Source organism: Mobula hypostoma, chromosome 13, assembly GCF_963921235.1.
Source record: "Mobula hypostoma chromosome 13, sMobHyp1.1, whole genome shotgun sequence".
Taxonomy (NCBI): domain Eukaryota; kingdom Metazoa; phylum Chordata; class Chondrichthyes; order Myliobatiformes; family Myliobatidae; genus Mobula; species Mobula hypostoma.
Genome location: NC_086109.1, coordinates 83,163,525 through 83,187,423, shown reverse-complemented (window position 1 = coordinate 83,187,423; position 23,899 = coordinate 83,163,525). Strand labels below are relative to the sequence as shown.

Sequence of the window (23,899 nt, the reverse complement as noted above, 5' to 3'; positions counted from 1 at the left end):
GAGATCACAGGGTAAGTTCTTTTTACCCAGACTGTAGGTGGTACTAGAAAGTACTGCCAGGGCTAATAGGGGAGACAAATGTAATAAAACTGTTTAAGAGACTCTGTGGTGCGTGGCCAAGTGGCTAGGGCGTTGGGCTCACGATCTGAAGGTCGTGGGTTCCAGTCTCGGCCAAGGCAGCGTGTTGTGTCTCTGAGCAAGGCACTTAACCACATACTGCTGCAGTCCACCCAGCTGAAAATGAGTACTGGCAAATGCTGGGGGTTAGCCTCATGATAGACTGGCGTCCTATCTGGTGGGGGGGGGTGGAGTCTTGTACTCTCAGTCGCTTCACGCCACAGAAACCGGCATAAGCACTGGCCTGATGGGCCACAAGGCTCGGGACAGACTTTAACTTTAACTTAGATAAATACACAAATGTGCAGAGAACTTAACAAATTTCATGACATATGTCGGTGATATTAAATCTGATAGTGATTCTTATTCTGATAGGAGTCCTGTGGACTCTGTGCAGGCAGAAGGGTTTAGTTTAATTAGTTCAGCACAACATTGTGGGTCAAAGACCCTGTACCTGTGCTTCTATGTTCTGTGTTTATTTCAGATCAATGACTTTTGATCAAAAGTAAACTTAGAACAAGGGTGTTACTCATGTAAGCTGCATTTGAACACTTCCTACGAAGGCAATTGAAAGCATTTACTGTACTATTGCTTGGTTAGGATTTCCAGCATCTGCTTTTGGCTTTTGACTGAAGCTGTAAAAACAAGTTGGGTATTTCCAGAAATTTCTGTTATGGTATAAGATTTCCAATGTTTGCACAATTTCCCAATAAAAATGCTTTAGAGGATGTCCGTTCGATAATCTATTCACACGAAAATGAGGACAAATCGGAATGAAAACAGTTATTTGTGCATTCACAAAAAAGGAGGAAATCTGCAGATGCTGGAAATCGAAGCAACAGACACAAAATGCTGCAGGAACTCAGCAGGCCAGGCAACCCCTACGGAAAAGAGTACCAATCTTCCAAATGGTTTTCAGTCTTCAAATGGTATCAGGAGCATTCAAATAGTTAGTATGATTAGCTGAACGAGAGAGGGAAGTGGGTGAGGGAAGGCAATCCTTCCAAACAGGGACAAACTATGGTAACTGAAAACATTTCACGAGTGGGATTGGACTTTGGTTTAGCGTGTTTACAGTGTAGAAAAAACTCTCCACTCTTCCATAAACTACTATAGTAACTGAAAACGTATCACAAGTGGGATTGGACTTTGGTTTAGATTGTTTACGGTGTAGAAAAAACTCTCCACTTTTCCATAAACTATCTGGACCTGTGATCGGAGGTAAAATAATAGAATCTAATTTATGAACTTTGGTAATTACAGGATATTAATGAAAGGAACTGATAAAATAACTTGTTAAGTATGGGACCTGTTTCCAAAAGAACATAAATGAGCTAAGAATGGTGGGGGGGGGGGGCAGGAGTAGGGGAGCTGGGTGTGAATGAAGGACATTTTGCTGGCAGTAAAAGTACAAACTTTAGAGAGAGAACCATCTCGTATCTCAGTTTTCACAAGTGAGTTCTTAAGCATGTGAGTTGTAGTCCAGGGTAGCAAAGCTTTCAATGTATTGTAAACACCCCAGTGCTGAAACTGGTAAATTTAGTATACAGGTACAATACAAAGATTTAATGTTCAAAGTTAATTTATTTTCAACCTCTTTGCAGGCATTTACAGGAAATACAATAGAATTCATGACAATTACCTAACAAAGACTGATAATGTACAAAAAAACGCAAGACAACACTCACACAATGCAGGAGAAACTCGGAAGGTCAGGCAGCATATATGGAAAGGAATAAACAGTTAATGTTTCCGGCCGAGACCCTTCATCAGGACTGGAGAGAAAGATGAGAAGTCAGAATAAGAAGTGGGAGGGTGGGGAGGAAAAAATACAAAGGGGGAGGGAAAAATACAAGGTGGTAGGTGATAGGTGAAATCAAGAGGGGAGGTTGAAGTAAAGAACTGGGAAGTTGATGGGTGAAAGAGATAAAGGGCTGGAGGAGGGGGAGATCTGACAGGAGAGGAGAGAAGACAAAGGAAGAAAGGCCTGGCATGTTGGAATTGGAATGGGAAGTAGAATTGAAATGGGTGGTAGACAAGAACTAATCTGCAGATGCTGGAAATCTAAGCAACACATACAAAATCCAGGAAGGGTCTTGGCCCGAAACATCAACTGTACTCTTTTCCATGGATGCTGCCTGGCCTGCTGATTTCCCAGCATTTTGTTTGAAACCTGGCGGATGGAACATAGATGCTCTGCGAAGCAGTTTCCCAATCTACGTCAGGCCTCACCGATATACAGGAGGCACACCAGGAGCACCGAATATAATAGATGACCCCGAAAGAGAATTATGTGCTGGACGTGGAGGCTAATGGGGTGGGGTGGTAGTTGAGGACAAGAGGAACCCTATCCCTGATTTTGCAGTGGGAAGATGGGGTGAAGGCAGACATGTGTGAAATTCAAGAGATGCGGGTAAGGACAGTGTTGATGGTGAGGAAGGCAAGCCCTTTTCTTTGAAGAAGGAGGACATTTCATTAGTTCTGGACTGAAAAGCCTCATCCTGAGAGCAGATGTCGCGGAGACAGAAGAACTGAGAGAAGGGGATGGCATTTTTACAAATGATAGGTGGAAAGAGGTATAGACGAGTTAGCTGTGAGATTCAATGGTTTTATAAAAGATATCAGTGGATAGACTGTCTCCAGAGATAAATACAGAAATCAAGAAAGGGGAGAGAGGTGTTGGAAATGCACTTCCTTTCTTCCATGGTCTTCTACCCTCTCCTATCAGAATCCCTCCCCCCATTCTAGCCCCTTATCTCTTTCGCCAGTCAACTTCCCAGTTCTTTAATTCAACCCCTTCCCCTCACCCAGTTTCACCTATCACCTGCCAACCTCCCCCAGCCTTCTTTTCTGACTTCTCATCTTTTTGTTCCAGTCTTGATAAGGGGTCTCGGCTCAGAACGCCGACTGATTTATTCCTTTCCATAGATGCTGCCTGACCTGTTGAGATCCTCCAGCATTTCATGTGTGTTCCCTTGGATTTCCAGCATCTACAGATTTTCTCATGTTGCAAAAGTGCCAAATTGTGCAAGTAACAAACAAAAAAGTAAATAAATAATATTAAGTTGTAGAGTCCTTGAACGTGAGTCTATAGGTTGTGGAGTCAGATTAGTGCTCAGGTGAGTGAAGTTATCCATGCTGTTTCAGGAGCCTGATGGTTGTCCCAGAACCTGCTGGTGTGGGACCTAATGTTCTTGTACCTCCTGCCTCAATGTATCAGCAAGAGAATATGGCCTGGATGATGGATTTACTTGATAATGGATGCTGTTTCTTGTGGTAGTGCTCCATGTAAGTGTGCTTGACGATGAGGAGGGTATTGCCTGTGATGGACTGGGCTATGCCCACCACTTTGGTGGCCTGTCTCCCAAACCATCCAGGTGCATTAAGCGGCGTGCTCGTTCGTGCCGTGAGAGTCCGCAAGTCCTTATGAGCAGGGCTTTGAATGCTGTGTATTTGCCATTCTCCGGGGGCGACTGTATAAACTCCTCAACTTGTGCAGCAGTCTCTTGGTCGAGAGAGCTCAGCACGTAGTAGTAGCGAGTGGACTCCGAGGTTATCTGCCGAATGTGGGATTGTGCTTCTGCTTGTTCCAACCATAATTGGGGTCGCAGCGTCCAGAAGCTTGGCAGTTGTAACGAAACCGCGTGAACAGATGCAGCGTCGGTCATCTCTGGCCCAAATATCGTTTGGTCTGTCGGGGTCACCAAATGTAGCGGTGTGCTACACACAGCGCTAGAATAACCACACGGAGTCGGTGAGTTGGAGTTGCGATGAAAGAGATTTATTCAAACTTCGCGGCCTGCTTTAAAGCCTTCCTGTTCCCGCCCTCCCTGGGCGGGACTACTGTGGGGAATGCATATTCCCAGACCCTTTCCGCGTGCGGGATTTTCCCCCTGCTGGTGAAGATGGCCTGGCGCCCTTTTTGGGGCCGGCCCTCTGCCTGCGCGCGCTGTTGTGAGCCGGTTCGTGTGTGCTAGAAAGTGGGTCGCCACAGTAAGTATATATATATATCAAATAGTTAAAATAAGTAGTGCAAAAACAGAAAATAAATTTTTAAGAAGTGGTGAGGTAGTGTTCATTGTTTCAATGTCCATTTAGGAATCAGATGGTGATGATTTTACCAAAATTTTTATACATTCCTATTTTTTTATCTAAGTTTTTTGATCAGGCTGACTCTATTATTTCATCTTTTGTTTGGAATAATAAAAGACCAAGAATTGGAAAATGTCATTTATAAAAATTAAAAAAGGATGGAAGTCTTACTTTGCCTAATTTAAGAACGTATTATTGGGCGGTTAATATACGTTATGCGTGTTCTTGGTTATATTGGACCAATAAAAAGGAACGACCATCTTGGGTTGATTTGGAATTGAAAATTGTGAAACAATTTCATTTAACTTCATTATTAAGAGCTCCTTTACCTCTAAAATTAGCCAAAATTTCTATTCTAAATATAAATCCTATGATTAATCAATCATTATGAATCTGGTACCAGTTTCGTAAGCTTTTTAATCTTAAGAAATTTAACGTTTTTAATTTAATTTATTGAAACTATTTATTTAAACCTTCACTTAGTGATCCTACCTTTTCTCTTTGGAGGAATAAAGGAATTTTTTCCTTTATGGACTTGTTTCAAGAAGGTCGATTGATGTCCTTTGAGAAATTAGTAACTAAATACTTTCTCTCATATTCACATTTTTTGCAACATCTTCAGGTCAGACATTTCTTACAAGAATTTTTAAGTAATTTTCCATATATACAAGACTCTGACCTGTTAGACATTATTTTAAAAATGAACCCTTTAGTGAAAGGCTTTATTGGGAAAATTTATAATTTATTATTACAACAGGATAATTATCCTTTACTTAAGATTAAGCAAGATTGGGAAAGAGAGCTTAATATGACCTTGATAACAGAGGATTTGTGCCAGTCATTCTCTAATTCAATTTAAAATTCTACATCGTTATTATTTGACAAAGGAGAGACTGTCTAAAATATTTCCTAATGTAAATAGTCAGTGTGATAGATGCAAAACTGAGATAGCTACATTGACACATATGTTTTGGTCATGTTCTGTATTGAAACAGTTTTGGAAATCTATTTTTTCTACAATTTCTAAAGCTTTAAAAATCAATTTACAACCTAATAAATTGACAGTTTTGTTTGGTATAATTCCTCAACATATTCACAGTATTTCTATATCAGACCAATACGTAATTGCATTTGTATTTGCATAGAAGGGCTATTTTATTAAAATTTTATTAAAATATAAAGATGCCTCTGCTCCCACTTTGATACAATGGTTCTCCCAGGTGATGTTATGTCTTAGTTTGGAAAAAATTAGAAGTTGAACTTTTGATCCTAAATTTCACTTCGAGAAAAGGTGGGGTTCTTTTGCCCGTTATTATCATTTGACTTGAGTTAATAAAGATGGTCCTTTTCTGATGCTTGGGTATATGGATTTGGTTGGCAGTTTGATGTCTTTTTTTAATGGAAGATTGTACGGCGCATAGCTCCGGGTTTGTGCTCCAAATGGGTTTTTTTTCTCATTTTTGTTAGTTGTTAGGTCTTTTCTCTGTTTTAGTTAGTAGGGGTTCTTTTTTTCTTTGTTTCCTTTTTTCCAAAAAAAAAGTTTTAATACTTTGTTTTTTGATTATTATTGATATACTGTAAAATAAAAAAAAAGAATCAGATGGCAGAGGGGAGGAAGCTGTTCCTGAATCGTTGAGTATGTGCCTTCAGGCTTCTGTACCTCCTTCCTGATGGTAACATTCCTACCCTGACTTCATCGCATCATCATCCCTGAGGCCTGACATGGTCATTCTGTCAGAAACCTCGAAGTAGGTGGTCACGGTAGAGCTGACAGTTCCTTGGGAAGGTCGGATTGAGGAGGCATTTGACCATAAGAAAGCCTAATACCAGGAGCTGGTAGAACGATGCCAGAGACAGGAGTGGAGGGCACGATAAGATCCTATAGAGGTTTTGCTGCTGCTCGCTGTGCAGAAATTACTCTCTCCTTGGCGTTACGGGGGCTGCAAAGAAAAGAGCCGTCAGGACGGTCACAGAGGCTGCTGAGTGAGCCTCCAGATGGCCATGGGTCAAGTTGTGTGACCCATGCACCAGTGCTACTGGAACACAAGCTGAGGCCTGATCAACCCTGGCTGGATCGCCAGGGTGAGAGTGCCCGATGTTGAAAGACCGGAAACACCCAGTGACCCCCAGGTTACATCATCACCGATGATGTGTCTCAGCACATCCTGAGATATACCTCAGCATCAGAGGATAATCTAATAATGTGCTACCGATGTGACATATCAAGAATCTAAAATCCTTCTGTGCTGGGATCTCTGATTTTATGAAGATAAACAATGCATCCTTTCTGAACTTTCTGTTCTTACCCTTAGAGAATTTGGTTGATAGTAAGTTATCAACTGTGTGAGTCCAGCCTGCAATAGAGCATTGCGATCTATTGCCCAGGTTACATCAACATGGATAAACCTACCAGGGTTGTTCCGTTGGTATTGGTTTATAATTGTCAAATGTACTGAACCATTGTGAAAAGTATTGTGCGCATCTACGTTTGTACATGAAATGCCATCGTAGGAAAGCAGCATCCATTATCAGGGACCCCCAATACCCAGGACGTGCTCTCTTTCTACTGCTGTCACCCACTCAGCACTGGGTTCAGGAAAGTTACTACCCCTCAACCATTAGGCTCTTGAACCAAAGGGATAACTTCACCCAGCTTCTCTTGCCCCATCATTAAAATGCTCCCAGAACCAATAGACTCACTTTCAAGGACTCTTTATTTCACGTTCTCAATATTTATTCCTTATTTACTTATTATTATTATTTCTTCTTTTTGTATTTGCACAGTTTGTTGCCTGATTGAACACCCTAGTTGAACAGTCTTTCATTGATTCTGTTATGGTTATTATTCTGTAGATTTATTGAGCATGCTAACAAAAGTGAATCTCAAGATTGTATGTGGTGACATATATGAACTTTGATAATTAATTTACTTTGAATTTTGTGTACCATCTAGACAGATCATGCTATACGTAAGTACGTTGAGGTAGTAAAAAGAATATAGGAATCATGCGTATAAAGTCATAGTTAACAATAAAGTGTAGTGTAGGTCAAAAAATAAAGAGTAAACTCTATCAATAAACCACATTTTGGGACACAAGGCACGGTGGTATAGAGGTTAGTAAAAATGCTTCATAGCATTAATGAGCACTGATCAGGGTTCGATTCCCACTGCAGTCTGTAAGGAGTTTGTACATTCTCGTTGTGACTGTGGTAAACCATATATATGTTGTAACTGGGTTAACTGTCTGGACAAGTGCTAAGTTTGTCCGGGCCCTACAGACACTCGTGCGAGCCTGCAATTGCCAGGAGCTGACGGCGGCGCAGCATGCAGAACTCCTAGTGAGAGACGCCTTCGTCACGGAGACCAGGTCAGTGTATGTGCGCCAGCGGCTGCTGGAAAATGCTGATCTTATCTTAAGATAAGCGCAAGCTGGCTAATGTGCTGGAGGCCGCTCTGCATAACTCCGAGGCTCTCCAGGCACGCGATCCCCTGACGGCCTCGTGGGTGCCGCAGACCCCGCAACCCGCTGGCGAATCGACCTTGGCTGCGAGTCCACGAAGTGCTACTTCTGCAGACTCGAGAAGCACCCCCAGAAACGCTACCCGGCTCGACAAGCTACCTGCTCCAGCTGCGGAAAGAAGGGCCACTTCGCCAAGGTCTGTAAGTCCAAACCGCGAGCAGGATCGAGCAGCGCTGTGTGCGAGACATGGGGTTCGCCATCTTGCCTGCCGCCATCTCCCCTGCATGCCGCCACCATGTGCGAGACATGGGGGTCGCCATCTTGCCTGCTTCCATCTTCCCTGCACACTGCCACCACATGCGAGACATTGGGGCAGCCATCTTGGTTGGTGCCCCCTCCCACCACTTACAACCAAGGGGTGCTCATGGGGCACCCCACTGCGCCGGACCAAGATAGCAACTCAACCCTGGCTTCCGTGACCCTCGACCAAAGCGCTCCCCACCAGCTTGCAGGGTCAATGATGGACATCCTGGTGGAGGGACGCAGGACAAGCTGCCTGTTTGACACAGGCAGCACAGAGAGTTTTATCCACCCGGACACGGTGCAGCATTGCGAACTCGCAAAACGGCCGGTAAGTTAGAGGGTCGTCATGGCTTCCGGCTCGCATACAACAGACATCCGGGGGGGGGGGTTGTGTAGCGACGCTAGTGATGCAGGGCACAGAATATCGAGACTTTATGTTACTGGTCATGCCTCAACTGTGTGCCCCTGTGCTATTGGGGCTCGACTTCCAGAGTCACCCGAAAAGCATGACAATGAAGTATAATGGGCCCCTCCCACCAATTACTGTCGTAAATCCCCAGTTTTGTAGGAATACGTCACATACCCTGCTACTGACCACACACACACACCGTCCCGCACATCCCACCCAACACCATGCCAACAGCCACACTACCAACGCCACTTGCGGCCTCTCCACCCTCAGGATCCCTCCCCCACCGCTGTTCGCCAACCTGACCCCCGACTGTAAACCTGTGGCAACTGAAAGCAGGAGGTACAGCGCGGGGGACAGAGCTTTCATTAAGTCGGAGGTGCAGTGGCTGCTCAGGGAGGGGGTCATTGAGGCAAGCACAAGTCCTTGGAGGGCGCAGGTGGTGGTTGTTCGGAACGGGGAGAAGAATAGGATGGTCGTGGACTATAGCCAGACCATCAATAGGTTCACGCAGCTCGACGCGTACCCTCTACCCTGCATCACAGATATGGTCAATCAGATAGCACTGTACAAGGTGTACTCGACCATAGACCTCAAATCCACTTACCATCGGCTCCCCATCCACCGGGTGGACCGCCCTTACACCGCCTTCAAGGCGGACGGCAGGCTTTATCAATTCCTGAGCGCCCCCTTCGGTGTCACAAATGGTGTATCTGTCTTCCAGAGGGCAATGGACCGGATGGTGGACCAGTGCCGACTGAAGACCATGTTCCTATATCTGGATAACATCACCATCTGCGGTCACAACCGGCAGGATCACGACAACAACCTCCAAAAATTTCTCCAAGCGGCCAAAGCTTTCAATCTCACCTATAACAAGGACAAGTGTGTATTTGGGACCACCCGACTTGCTATCCTTGGGTGTGTCATGGAGAATGGAGTCATTGGCCCTGACCCCGACCGTATGCGCCCCCTGTTGGAACTCCCTCTTCCCAACACTCTCAGAGCCCTCAAAAGGTGCCTGGGCTTCTTTTCATATTACGCCCAATGGGTCTCTAACTACGCAGACAAGGCCCGCCCCCTGGTCAAGTCCACCACATTCCCCCTCTCAGCTGAGGCCCGTGCGGCCTTCAACCGCATAAAAGTGGACATTGCCAAAGCAGCGATGCATGCGGTGGATGAGTCCATTCCCTTCCAAGTGGAGAGTGACGCCTCCAACTTTGCACTGGCTGCTACCCTCAACCAGGCGGGAAGACCGGTGGCGTTCTTCTCCCGTACCCTTCAAGGCCCTGAAATTCGGCACTCCGCGGTGGAGAAAGAGGCCCAGGCCATAGTGGAAGCTATTAGGCACTGGAGGCACTATCTTGCTGGCAAAAGGTTCACCCTGCTAACTGACCAGCGCTCAGTCGCATTCATGTTTAATAACCAACAGCGGGGCAAAATCAAAAATGATAAAATTCTGAGGTGGAGAATCAAGCTCTCCACCTACAACTATGACATCATGTACAGACCTGGAAAGCTCAACGAGCCCTCCAATGCCCTATCCCGGGGAACGTGCGCCTGCGCGCAGATCAACCGGCTATACGCCCTACATGTAGATCTTTGCCACCCAGGGGTCACCCAGCTTTTCCACTTCGTGAAAGCCCGGAACCTGCCTTACTCCCTTGAGGAGATCAGGACGATGACCAGGGACTGCCAAGTCTGCGCAGAGTGCAAACCGCACTTCTACCGACCCGAAAAGGCACAATTCATCAAGGCCACCCGCCCCTTTGAGCGACTGAGCGTTGACTTTAAGGGTCCCCTTCCTCCACCGACTGCATTGTGTACTTTCTGAACGTTATTGACGAGTACTCGCGGTTCCCCTTCGCCATCCCCTGCCCCGACACCACTACCACGTCAGTTATAAAAGCCCTGCACAAGCTCTTCACTCTGTTCGGATACCCATGCTATATCAACAGTGACAGAGGGTCCTCGTTTATGAGTGACGAGCTGCGCCAATATCTACTGGCTAGGGGAATTGCAACCAGTAGGACCACGAGCTATAATCCCCGGGGGAATGGACGGGTGGAGAAGGAGAATGGCACAGTGTGGAAAGCCACACTCCTAGCCCTCAGGTCAAAGGGACTGCCGGTCTCCCGCTAGCAGGAGGTCCTTCCCGAGGCACTCCACTCCATCCGCTCCCTGTTATGCACAGCCACCAATGCCACCCCTCATGAGCAGCTCTTTTCTTTTCCCAAAAAGTTGACCACTGGGACACCCTGCCAACTTGGCTGACGTCCCCGGGGCCAGTGCTGCTCCGGAAACATGCGAGGGGCAATAAATACTCCCCAATGGTCGAGAGGGTTCACTTACTTCATGCGAACCCCCAGTATGCCTACGTGGTTTTACCTGATGGATGGGAGGACACGGTCTCTGTCCGTGACCTGGCGCCCGCAGGAGCAACGGGTCCCTACCTTGAACACTCCATGGTGGCAATTAACCCTGTATCCACCGATATATATACCCACGAGACCCCACGCACTCCAAGCCCTACACAGACACCACACGACACTCACGTACCAGGCGTGACGCACACGCACGAGGGATTACCAACGCCTAACGTGCTGGCACTTCAAGTCAGGCCAGAGCCAATACAACTACCGTCGCCAGTGCAGTTACCACTGGTGCTACGTAGATCACAGCAACGGACACGACCGCCTGATAGACTTGACCTGTAAATATACTTGTTTTAAATATTGTGTCACTTCACCCCGCGGGACTGTTTTTAAAAAAAGGAGGGGTGAATGTGGTAAACAATACATATGTTGTAACTGGGTTAACTGTCTGGACACGCCCCTCTGCTGACTGCCCCGTGGCTCCTCCCACAGACCCCTGAATAAAGGTGATTTCGCCTTGCCCCTCCCCCTCAGTCCAGGGGCAGACACTCAGCATGGAGGTCGTAGTGTACAGCGAATAAAAGCCTTTCAGTGTTATACCCAACTTCAGTCTTTTGGAGTTATTGAAGGTGCTTCAATGACCAGGTGGGTTCCCTCTGGGTGCCCCAATTTCCTCCCCCATTCCAAAGATATACGGTTAGGATTAGTGAATAGTGGACATGCTATTTTGGGACCGGAAGCATGGTGGCACTTGCAGGGTGCCCCCAGCACATTGCAAATGATGATGCAAATGAAGCATTTCACAGTACGTTTCGATATTTTGATGTACATGTGACAAGTAAAGCTATTGCTTGTCTTTTAAAAAAATTCATTGGCAGACAGCAAGGCCAGGGGAGGTGATGGAATCAGGCACGGCGACTACATTTAAGACACATTTAGGCAGACACTTAAAAAGACAGCCGTGAAGGCCAAATTATTGAGTATATTTAAAGTGGAGGTTCATAGGTTTGTAACTAATAAGGACGTCAAATGTTACATGGAGAAGGCAGTAGAATGGGGTCAAGTGGGATAATAAATCAGCCATGATGGAATGGTGTAGCAGACTTGATGGGCTGAATGGCCTAATTCTGTTCCTATGTTTTATAGTTCTAAAAAGGCGAGACATAGAAGTATATCAAGGAGTCAAAGTATAGTTATTTGAAGTACATTTATTATCAAAGGATTTATGCAGTATAGAACCCTAAAATTCATTTTCCACACAGTCACGAAACAAAGAAGAACCATGGATCCAACCTGTTCAAAAAGCATCAAACATCAAACCCACCCTCCCACCTCACATACAAAAACACAACACAACACAATTACCATTAACACAAGATCAAAAGGCATACTTCTGTATGGTTCAGCTTATCGTTCATTATCTGCAGATTCACAAATCGCCCAAAAGTAGTTACAAAAAAGAGTGACCAGAACTAGAACACATCATAACCTGAATTAGAGTCTGAGTCCGCACTCACCCTCAATTAAACCTTGCTCCGGTACCATCTGATGACAGCCTTGCGAGACAGAGAGAGAGAGACAGAGAGATCACTCAAACACAAGGACCTTCCCTCGGGAGCAGAGAGTGAGAGACCACTACACGCAGACGCCTCCGGCAGCTGTGAGTGAGAGGCTAGTTGATGGTGCTGAGCACTTGCTTGCTCTGCTCACCCACCTCGATGATGTCAATCTCCCTCTGTGCGTTAATTGGTGAGAGGTGGAATAGATCGTAGGCCCATGCCTCGTCTCCTGGTTTCCTGGCCTCCATACTCTACGCTTTGGTTGCAGCCTCGTGGAACATTCTCGGAGACAGAAAAGCACCAGATCACCTGATTGGGCCGAAATCACACTGAAAATGTAGATAGCAGGCTGTAACAGTAGCAGAACCATACCTGTAAAAGACGTGAGCCCCGAATCAGGAGCTTTACCAAGAGAGAGTTGAACTTCAAATGAAACATAATCTATTACTATCATCTTCAATTGAAAGCCAATTAACCAAAACTAAGAGTCAATTCTATATACATGGTGATAAAACTGGGAAACTATTGGCTAATCAATTGAAATCGGCTTCGGTTAAGCGACAGATTGTTAAGATTCGTAAACAAGATGGTACTCTGACGGTTGACCATGATGAGATAAATAAATCTTTTCAAGAATTTTATACCTCCATATATCAATCAGAATTTCCTGATGACTCCACTATAATGCATGAATTCTTAAAGAAATTGAATATTTCAAAATTATCATCCAATGAACGTTTAAAACTAGATGTACCTGTTACGGTAGAAGAAATAAAAAATGCTATTTTTTCGATGAACTCAGGTAAAGCACTTGGCCCAGATGGATATACAGTAGAATTTAAAACATTTTTCTCTACGACACTGACCCCTTGGCTATGTAGAATTTTTAGGGATGCAGTACCTATAGGTAAATTACCACAATCTTTTTATCGAGCTTCTATTTCCCTAATTCTTAAAAAAGAGAAGGATCCTACTGAATGTGCATCTTATAGGCCCATATCTTTGTTGAATGTGGATTCTAAGATTTTTTCTAAAATATTGGCAGTGATTGCCTCAAATTATTTCTGATCAGACTGGATTTATTAAAAATTGTTACTCTTTCTTTAATATTAGGAGATTAATTAACATTGTTTATATTCCTTCACCCAGAACTCCAGAATGTGTCATTTCATTGGACGCTGAGAAAGCCTTTGACAGAGTCGAATGGACATATTTGTTTAATACACTTGAGAAATTTAATTTTAGTCTGATATTTATATCTTGGATTAAATTGATATATCTTACTCCTTTGGCTTCGGTACTTAGTAATAATCAAAGATCTCCCCTCTTTCATTTATTCCGTGGTACTAGGCAGGGTTGCCCTCTTAGTCCACTACTATTCGACATTGCCTTGGAACCGCTAGCTATTGCTATTGGTGACGCCCCTAATATATTTGGCATTACCCATGGAAATGAGACACATAAATTATCACTATATGCAGATTATTTACTATTATATATTTCTAACCCGGGGAAATCCATTCCCGCAGTATCAACTTTGCTTGCTCAGAGTAGTAGTTTTTCTGGTTATAAATTGAATCTAGGTGAGAGTGAACTTTTTCCATTAAATATGCAGGTTCCTATTTATAGATGTTTTCCATTCAGAGTGATTACTGACTATTTTACTGATTTGGGAGTTAAAATTACTAAGAGACATAAGGATTTATTTAAGTTCAACCTTTTACCGTTAATTAGTCAGGTTAAACAACTGATTACTAAGTGGTCCCCATTGTCTCTATCACTGATGGCCGGAATTAATGCTATTAAAATGATTATCTACCTAAATTTTTATATCTATTTCAAGCGATACCAATTTTTATTCCTAAATCCTTTTTTGATACTATCGATTCTAAAATTTCCACTTATATATGGCAGAATAAAAATCCCAGGTTAAGTAAAAAATATTTACAGAAATCCAAGAAAGATGATGGTTTAGCACTGCCTAATCTAAGATTCTATTATTGGGCAATTAATATTTGATATTTTATATTTTGGACCCAAGATTGGAATATAATTCCAAGTCCACATTGGGTAAACCTTGAAGGTTACTCTGTACAAGGGTTCTCTTTGGCTTCCATTTTAGGAACTTCACTTCCTTTTGTATTATCTAAATTGAATAAACAAATGGCTAATCCAATAATTAAACATACATTACGAATATGGTTTCAATTTCGTAAATTTTTTGGTTTGAACAAATTTATATTATCAAGCCCTATTATATCTAATTTTTTTCAACCCTCAGTTCTGGATCAAGCCTTTTCGATATGGAAAATGAAAGGTATAACATGTTTTCATGACTTATTTCTGGATAACTGTTTCATGTCTTTTGAACAGTTATCTAATAAATTTAATTTGCCTAGATCCCATTTTTTTTAGATATTTACAAATAAGAAACTTTTTAAATACCATGCTGCCTACCTTCCCGACCTCATACCCTACTGACATCATCATAAAATTTTAGGTTTAAATCCCTTTCAGAAGGGATTACTAGCATCTATTTATGATATAATTATGAAATTACAGCCAGGTATATCTGATAAAATTAAAAATGAATGGGAAAGAGAACTTCAACTTTGCCTACTTATAGAGAAATGGGGTAAAAAATTTTCAATTAGTTAGCACTTCCTCTATATGTGCTAAACATACACTAATACAATTTAAAGTAGTGCATAGGGCCTATACGTCTAAAGATAAATTAGTCCATTTTTATTCCCATGTAAAACCTATTTGTGACAGATGTCACTCTGAGGTGGCTTCTTTAACTCATATGTTTTGGTCCTGTCCTCTTTTGGAAAAATTCTGGAAAGATATTTTTGATATTATCTCAACAGTTTGGCGTTTTGATTTACAACCCCATCCTATTACGGCAATTTTTGGTTTGCCAATGGTAGAACATAGATTTTTATCCTCTTCAGCCTGTCAGATGATTGCATTTGTTACTTTAATGGCTAGAAGATCCATTTTATTGAACTGGAAGGAGACCAATCCTCCTACTATATTTCAATGGTTTTACCAAACTATATTACGTTTAAATTGAGAAAAAATCAGAAGTGATATTTTTGATCCTTCGGTTAAATTTGAAGAGACTTGGAAACCATTTATTCAACATCTTCATATGATGTAATTTGACCTTTATGAATCCTTCTTATTAACTTAAAATATATGAATAGAGGAGCGGAGTTGACAACATTACTGAACATGTTCGTTTTAAGATAATGGTCTGACCTTGTTTTGTTCCGTTTGCTTTTTGTTTGAGTTTAGTATTTAGTTTTTTTTGGGGGGGGGTTTCTTTGTATTTTTTTTTCTTTTTATTTCTTTTTTCTCTATGATTAATTATATCAAGAATTTGGAAGTCTATTATACTTGTATTATTTGAAATCTTTTTTGTACATGCTTATCAACAATAAGATTATTCCAATCACTCTGCAGCAAAATTGTTATTCTGTTTATAATTTTGGAAAATTAATAAAAAGATTTAAAATGAAAGAAAGAAAGAAGTGAAAGGAACTGCTTTGTGAACTGTCTCGAAATGCAACCTTTGGTAATGTAGTTCGCTGGCACCATCTTCTTCTGGCTGGTTTTATATTATAAGTATATGGTCCTAATACAGGTAAATGTGATCAGGTTATCAGTATGGACATGGCAAGCCAAAGTGCCAACACTGTGTGTACAGCTTTATTCTGAGGTTAACAGACAAAATGTTGTACATGTTCACAAAACATTCATGGATCAAAAATGGAAAGGAACGTCGCACATTCATTAAACAAAGATTAAACATTAGCTTTATTTGTCATGTGTACATTGAAACATACAGTGAACTAGCGGGAGGAGAGAGAGCAGCATGCCTGTGCATGCGCAGCTCTCTGGTGAAAAATGATATCGTATCTGTTAAATAGGGGCCGTGGACAATTCTGATTTGATGGAGAATGGACGTGAAAGCACATAGGAACATCTGAAGAAATTTCTGAAACGCTTGTTTGCTGCTGTCGTTACTGTGTGGTCGGGAATCTTTTGGAGGATAGGCCTCAAAATCCCCGGCTTTGCCTGCTGTTGGCGACCGAGTTTGAGGTCGAATCATTCGGACAGAGATGGCGCTCAGTACTCGGTGTCAGAGAGCTGATCAGAGCTCGAAGTTTTTGGATGACTCAGAGTCGGACTGTGGTCGGCATGACAGGGAGAGTTTTTCTTCCTTCTCCCGTCTGCATGAGATGTGGGACATTTGAGGGACTTTGAACTTTTACTGTGCTCATGGACTTCTTCATCAGGTCATGGTATTGTTGCACTGTTGTAACTATATGTTATAATTATGTGGTTCTGTCCATTTTTTCAGTCTTGGTCTGTCCTGTGTTTTGTGATATCACACCGGAGGAAATATTGTATCATTTCTTAATGCATGCATTACTAAATGACAATAAAAGAGGTCTACGTGTCTTCATAATCTAAATGCACTGTTTGCATCAATGACCAACACAGCCCAAGGAAGTGCTAGGGGCAGGCCACAAATGCTGCCACGCATCCAGCGCTAACATAGCTTGCCCACAATTTACTAACCCTAACCTGTATGTCTTTGGAATGTGGGTAGCTACCAGAGCACTTGGCAGAAAGCACACAGTCACAAGGAGAACATACAGGCACAAAAACACCTTGCAGATAGTGGCAGGTGTTGAACCCCAATATTCCTATAGCTAGCGCTGTAAAGCGCTATGCTGACTGCTACACTACCTCATTTCCTGTGCTTTACTGTGCCACCTCATATAAGTAGGTATTTTTAAAATAAGTAAGTGTGAATTAATTTCAAACTAAAAATTAAACACCAGAAAATAATTAAACCAAAACATAAATTTGAGTCCTAAACTATCTGATGGATAGTTACACCAAGGACTACCAGTATTCCCCAAACAAATGTGTCCAATTATAGTTAAATGGTGTTTTGTAAGGAGCATGCACTGACCACCGACCCCCTCCCCCCACCGCCCTCATAATTAATTTGGGCATTGGTGAGGGGATTAGGTATGCATGTATTCCCCTGTGTGTTTGAAAGCTGCAGACTTAGAAGAATAAGAGAAAATCTGTAAATGCTGGAAGCCTGCCTGAAATGTTGACTGTACTCTTTTTCATAGATGCTGCTTGGCCTGCTGAGCTCTTCCAGCATTGTGTGTGTGACTTAGAATATATCAGCACACACCACCTACCCTCAGCATCATTTCTGAATAGCAGTCGAGCACTCTGTGTAAGAGTTAATGAAATGGGTAATGTTGCTGGTCGAAAAGAATAGGATCATTTACAGATCTCCCACTTTATGGGTCATTGTAATGAAACCTATTATGGTCTTGTTATGATATGTTTACTGGTATGAGTAAAATGACTTCACAGGCAGAAACTGCACACCTGATATGCTTTATGTAGAAGCTCTAATCTACAGTAATAAAGGAGTGAAGTTATTGCAAAGGTGTCACATTACTGAATGATGTTGCTTTTACCGAAATTTGTTTTATATTTCCCAACAGAAGTAGGAGATCAATCTGTCTCAACATGAAGCATTCCCAATGGAAAAGTAGATTACTGCCTACTTTTGTTCTGAGTGCTTTTATCACCCTGTCTTCTGCAATTAATATATTGGTTGTACCTGTTGATGGAAGTCATTGGGTCAATATGAGAATCCTGGTAGAAGAACTGAAACTTCATGCACATAACATTAGCATCATTTATCCATCTGCATCTTGGTATATCAAAGAAAAGCCTGACCTTTATCAATCCATTGTGGTCCAAATGGAACAATACCTTGGGCAAAATGAAACAGAAACATTGTTTCAAAATTATGCACAAAAGTTACTGATGGTTTTAAGATATGGAACGACACCTTGGGCACATTTTCAACTGCGATATCAGCTATGGTATGCATTACACCAGTATCATCAACGTAGTGCACACATTATTGATGGGATATTCAAAAACAAACCTGTTTTAAAGCAACTTGAAGATGCTAAATTTGACTTGGTACTTACAGACCCTGCTTCTATCTCTGGCTCAATGATTGCTTATTATTTAAAAGTCCCACTGGTGTATAATGTGCGCTGGTTTATCAGTGGGGAAGCCCATTTCCTCTTAGCTCCATCGCCAGCATCCCATACCCCAATCCCTGGTTCCCAATTGACAAATAAAATGACCTTTCTTCAAAGAATGCAAAATGTCATTCTATATATTATTCAGATCACTTTAAGTGACTACTTAATTTATCCCATCTATGAAAAAGTTTGCCACCAGTTTTTGGGACCAGACACAGATATCAATACAATTCTCATGAAGGCTGATGTATGGTTGATGAGAGTTGATTTTGTATTTGAATTCCCAAGACCCACCATGCCAAATATTGTGTACGTTGGAGGCTTCCAGTGTAAACCAGCCCAACCACTAGCAGCAGAGTTTGAAAAGTTTGTTCAAAGTTCAGAGAAACATGGTCTTATTGTAATGTCATTGGGGACATATATTGGTTTTTTACCAATGCAGATTACAATGGAAATAGCTGAGGCATTTGCTCAGATACCCCAAAAGGTGATTTGGAGATATGATGGAGAAATCCCTCCCAATATAGGTAATAATACATTAATGACAAAATGGTTCCCTCAGAACGACCTTCTGGGACAGCCCAACACACGGGTCTTTATTTCTCATGGTGGTACCAATGGTATTTACGAGGCCATCTACCACGGGGTGCCAGTGATAGGCATGCCTCTTATTTTTGACCAGTTTGACAATTTACTTCGATTGGAATCCCGAGGTGCAGCAAAGGTGCTTAATGTTGCAACCATGCATTCAGCAGATCTATTGCAGGCAATTAATGAGGTGGTAAACGGCACATTTTACCGGGACAACATGAAGAAACTCTCTGCTCTCCACCGGGACCAACCGGTATCGCCAATGGAGCGAGCCATTTTCTGGATTGAGTATGTTGCCCGACACAAAGGAGCAGGGCATTTGCGCTCTGAATCCTACCGACTCCCCTGGTACGTTTACCACTGTGTGGATGTGATTGTCTCTCTGTTCTTCGTGTTACTCATGGTCACAGTGCTGGTGATTGTAGCACTGAAGAAACTTTGTAACATTGCATGGAAGAAGAAGAAGAAGCAAAAAACTCAATGAGGCTTCTCCTGTTGAATTATGAGAGAATATTCAGTTTTGTCAAAATATAACAATATTTTAAACCAGCATCATACAGGCCTATTTCTTTATTGAATACGGATTATAAAATAATAGCAAAAATTTTATCAAATAGATTATCTAAATATTTACCAAAATTAATACATATGGATCAAACAGGATTTATTAAAAATAGACAATTGGTAGATAATGTAACTCGGCTACTCAGTATAATTCATTTGGCACAAAAAAGGGATGAGAAGAGTATAGTAGTAGCTTTGGATGCAGAAAAAGCATTTGATAGATTAGAATGGGATTTTTTATTTAAAGTACTAGAAAAATATGGGTTAGGAACATCTTTTATAAATTGGATCAAAACTTTAAATTCTAACCCTAAAGATAAAGTAGTGACAAACTCTGAAATTTCAACACCATTCCAGTTAAAAAGGTCAACTAGACAAGGTTGTCCACTATCACCTGCTTTATTTGTATTGGCAATAGAGCCATTAGCAGAACTAATTAGAATTGATACAGATATTATGGGTTTTAGAGTTAATCAGGAGGAATATAAAATTAATCTTTTTGCCGATGATGTTTTGATCTATTTAACAAATCCACAACATTCGTTACATAAATTATCTTCTAGATTGGATGAATATGGGAAGGTATCAGGTTACAAAATAAATTGGGATAAAAGTGAAATTTTACCTCTTACTAAAGGAGACTATAGTCAATAAGTAACCCAATTTAGATGGCCGGTAAATGGTATAAAGTATTTAGGTATAAGACTTGATAATGATATAAAGAATTTATATAGCTTTAATTATTTACCACTATTGAAAAAAATTCAAGAAGATCTTGACAAATGGATGATATTACCAATAACATTAGTAGGTAGAGTCAATGTTGTAAAAATGAATATATTTCCTAGATTACAGTATTTGTTTCAAACATTACCAATACAATTGCCACAGAAATTTTTTCAAGAGTTAAATAAATGTGTGAGAAAATTTCTTTGGAAAGGTAAAATGTCAAGAATATCATTGGAAAAATTGACATGTAAATTTGGGTTAGGAGGGTTACAACTTCCAAACTTTAAAAACTATTATAAAGCAAATCAACTTAGATTTATTGCATCTTTCTTCGATGATCGAAAACCAGCATGGATTAAAATAGAACTAGACAAGATAGTAGAAAATAGACCTGAAGATTTTATATATAAATGGGAATCTAAATCGATACGGGAAAAGAAAGAATCTCCTATATTAACACATTTGATTGATCTATGGAATAAGATAAATGTTGATAATGAAACACAGAAATCTCTATTAGCAAGGAGACCTTTGTTCCAAAACAGACTTATTCCTTTTACAATGGACAATCAACAATCAACTTTTATATAAATGGTACCAAAAAGGGATTAAATTTATAGGAGATTGTTTTGAACGAGGTATATTGATGTCATTTGAACAATTAAAGGATAAATATAAAATATCTAATAATACTTTCTTTTGTTACTTTCAATTAAGGGCTTACTTAAAAGGTAAGCTGGGTCAAACAATGTTTTTGCCAAAACCTAATGAAATTGAAATTTTAATTCAAAAAGGGAAAATTAAAAAATTTATTTCTTGTATGTATAATTTGATTCAAGAACAGACAATTAAACAAGGAACCCATAAGTCAAAGCAAAAATGGGAAACAGATCTGAATATTACTATTGATGAAACAAATTGGTCAAGACTTTGTCTTGACAGTATGACAAATACAATAAATGTTCGACTTAGATTAGTACAATATAATTTTTTACACCAATTATATATTACACCGCAAAAAATAAATAGATTAAATTCAAATCTATCTGATAAATGTTTTCGGTGTAATCAAGAAATTGGTACTTTTTTACATTCTACTTGGTCTTGTTTTAAAATTCAACCCTTTTGGATAAATTTAAGAATCTTATTGGAACAAATTCCTGCAACTCAACTTCCACATAACCCTGTATTATTTTTATTAGGTGATATTGAAGGGATAAAACCGAAACTTAAATTGAATAAATATCAGAAAGAATTTATAAAAATTGCATTGGCAGTAGCTAAGAAGACTATAGCAGTTACTTGGAAATCTGATTCGTATTTAAGTATGGATCGTTGGAATAATGAAATGGCTAGTTCTATTCCACTCGAAAAAATTACTTATAATTTAAGAGATAAATATGTAACATTTTTGAATATTTGGCGCCCTTATTTACAAAAGATAGGATGGCATATTTAAGTGCTCCGATAAAGACTTTGGTCACTTGGGGAAAGTAACGAATAATTATACAAAATTTATTTTGAATCCCATGGAGCATGTGGAAACCTTCCAATACCCAGGCGGCTCTTTTCTTTTTTTTCTTTTTTTTCTTTTTCTTTCTTTTTAGGTAGGACTATATATGGGGGGGGAAGGGTAGATTCTATTTTTTCATGTATTCTTTTTGAAAATTCAATAAAAATTATATTTAAAAAAATATAACAATATTTTGAAGTTATTATTAATCGGTCCTTGTGGATAGCTTTTCATTGATTCCCCCAGCTTTGTAGCCCCAGCTTCACTCCCACCTTTAACATGTATCCCTTTCTACTATTGTGAATTATAATAATGGCTATTCAGAAATTATAACATATGGTTAATGAATGTAGTTGCAAACAACAAAATTAATAAACTTAATGGGATATGAATGAACATGCTTTTCAGATACTAGTCATTCAAGATTGGAATAAGACTTTATGTGTGCACATGACCTATTCTAAGAATCTCTATTCCCTTTTCCCACAACCATACCATCCGCTAACTAATAGCCAATGGGCAAATCTTGTTGTTTCTCTTGTACTCTCTAACATAACTGCTACTGGAGTTGCCTATGCTTTGCCATGTTAAATGCTTGTCTATTGAATAGGTTTTTCCCCAGCTATTTCCTCAATAGTTCAAAGTTCAAAGTAAAGTTATTATCAAAGAACACGTTGTATTATTTGTCACTATATATTACCCTGAGATTCATAGAATCTTTGAAAGTGAGTCGATGAGTTGTGGCACGAGTTAGTTTTGAGGTGAGTGAAGTTATCTACTCAAGTTCAAGAGCCTGATGGTTGAGGAGTAATAACTGTTCCTGAACCTGGTGGTGTTGGATCTAATGCTCCTATACCTCTTTCCTGATAGCAGAAGCAAGAATAGAATCATGATAGAAAATTTAATGTATAGTTTGGACTAGTTAACTTAAGGAGAGTTCAAATAGACAAAATGTTGACATCTTAGTTCAGCTTATTTCAGTTTCTGTGATGTCACTTTGATGAAAAACTTTACCTAGAAAGAGTGGAGCACTTCAGCATTGGGAGGAATGATGGGAAGTGGATGTGTTGCATTGCCTGTAGTTCCAAGTTCAGAGAAACTTTATTACCAGAGTATATACTGTATACTGTATGTCAGCATATACTAGTCTGAGATTCATTTTCTTGTGGACGTTCATAGGCCAAAAATACAATAGAATCAATGAAAAGCTACACACAAAGACTGACAAACAACCAATGTGCAAAAGAAGACAACCTGTGCAAATACAAAAAAAAATAGTATTGTTGTAGAGTCCTTAAAAGTGAGTCCTTAAATTAGAACAACATACATCAAAGTTGCTGGTGAACGCAGCAGGCCAAGCAGCATCTGTAGGAAGAGGTGCAGTCGACGTTTCAGGCCGAGACCCTTTGTCAGGACTAACTGAAGGAAGAGTGAGTAAGGAATTTGAAAGTAAGAGGGGGAGGGGGAGATCCAAAATGATAGGAGAAGACAGGAGGGGGAGGGATAGAGCTGAGAGCTGGACAGGTGATAGGCAAAAGGGGATACGAGAGGATCATGGGACAGGAGGTCTGGGAAGAAAGACAAGGGGGGGTGACCCAGAGGATGAGCAAGAGGTATATTCAGAGGGACAGAGGGAGAAAAAGGAGAGTGAGAGAAAGAATGTGTGCATAAAAATGAGTAACAGATGGGGTACGAGGGGGAGGTGGGGCCTTAGCGGAAGTTAGAGAAGTCAATGTTCATGCCATCAGGTTGGAGGCTACCCAGACGGAATATAAGGTGTTGTTCCTCCAACCTGAGTGTGGCTTCATCTTTACAGTAGAGGAGGCCGTGGATAGACATGTCAGAATGGGAATGGGATGTGGAATTAAAATGTGTGGCCACTGGGAGATCCTGCTTTCTCTGGCGGACAGAGCGTAGATGTTCAGCAAAGTGGTCTCCCAGTCTGCGTCGGGTCTCGCCAATATATAAAAGGCCACATCGGGAGCACCGGACGCAGTATATCACCCCAGTCGACTCACAGGTGAAGTGATGCCTCACCTGGAAGGACTGTTTGGGGCCCTGAATGGTGGTAAGGGAGGAAGT

General features: G+C 41.0%; 1 protein-coding gene across 2 annotated transcripts; it reads left to right on the top strand.

Moving 5' to 3' along the window:
- Positions 1–1,250: 1,250 nt before the first annotated feature.
- Positions 1,251–23,162, top strand: LOC134355738 (UDP-glucuronosyltransferase 2C1-like). 2 transcript variants are annotated; one of them, XM_063066080.1, is made up of 2 exons: positions 1,251–1,338; positions 17,863–23,162. In XM_063066080.1, exon 2 carries the CDS (start codon positions 17,888–17,890, stop codon positions 19,493–19,495), a length of 1,608 nt encoding a protein of 535 aa, XP_062922150.1. In that variant the 5' UTR covers positions 1,251–1,338; positions 17,863–17,887; the 3' UTR covers positions 19,496–23,162. The 2 variants fall into 2 exon arrangements, with proteins under 2 accessions (XP_062922150.1, XP_062922151.1); XM_063066081.1 differs by lacking the exon at positions 1,251–1,338 and adding an exon at positions 7,480–7,577.
- The last annotated feature ends 737 nt before the right edge of the window (positions 23,163–23,899 follow it).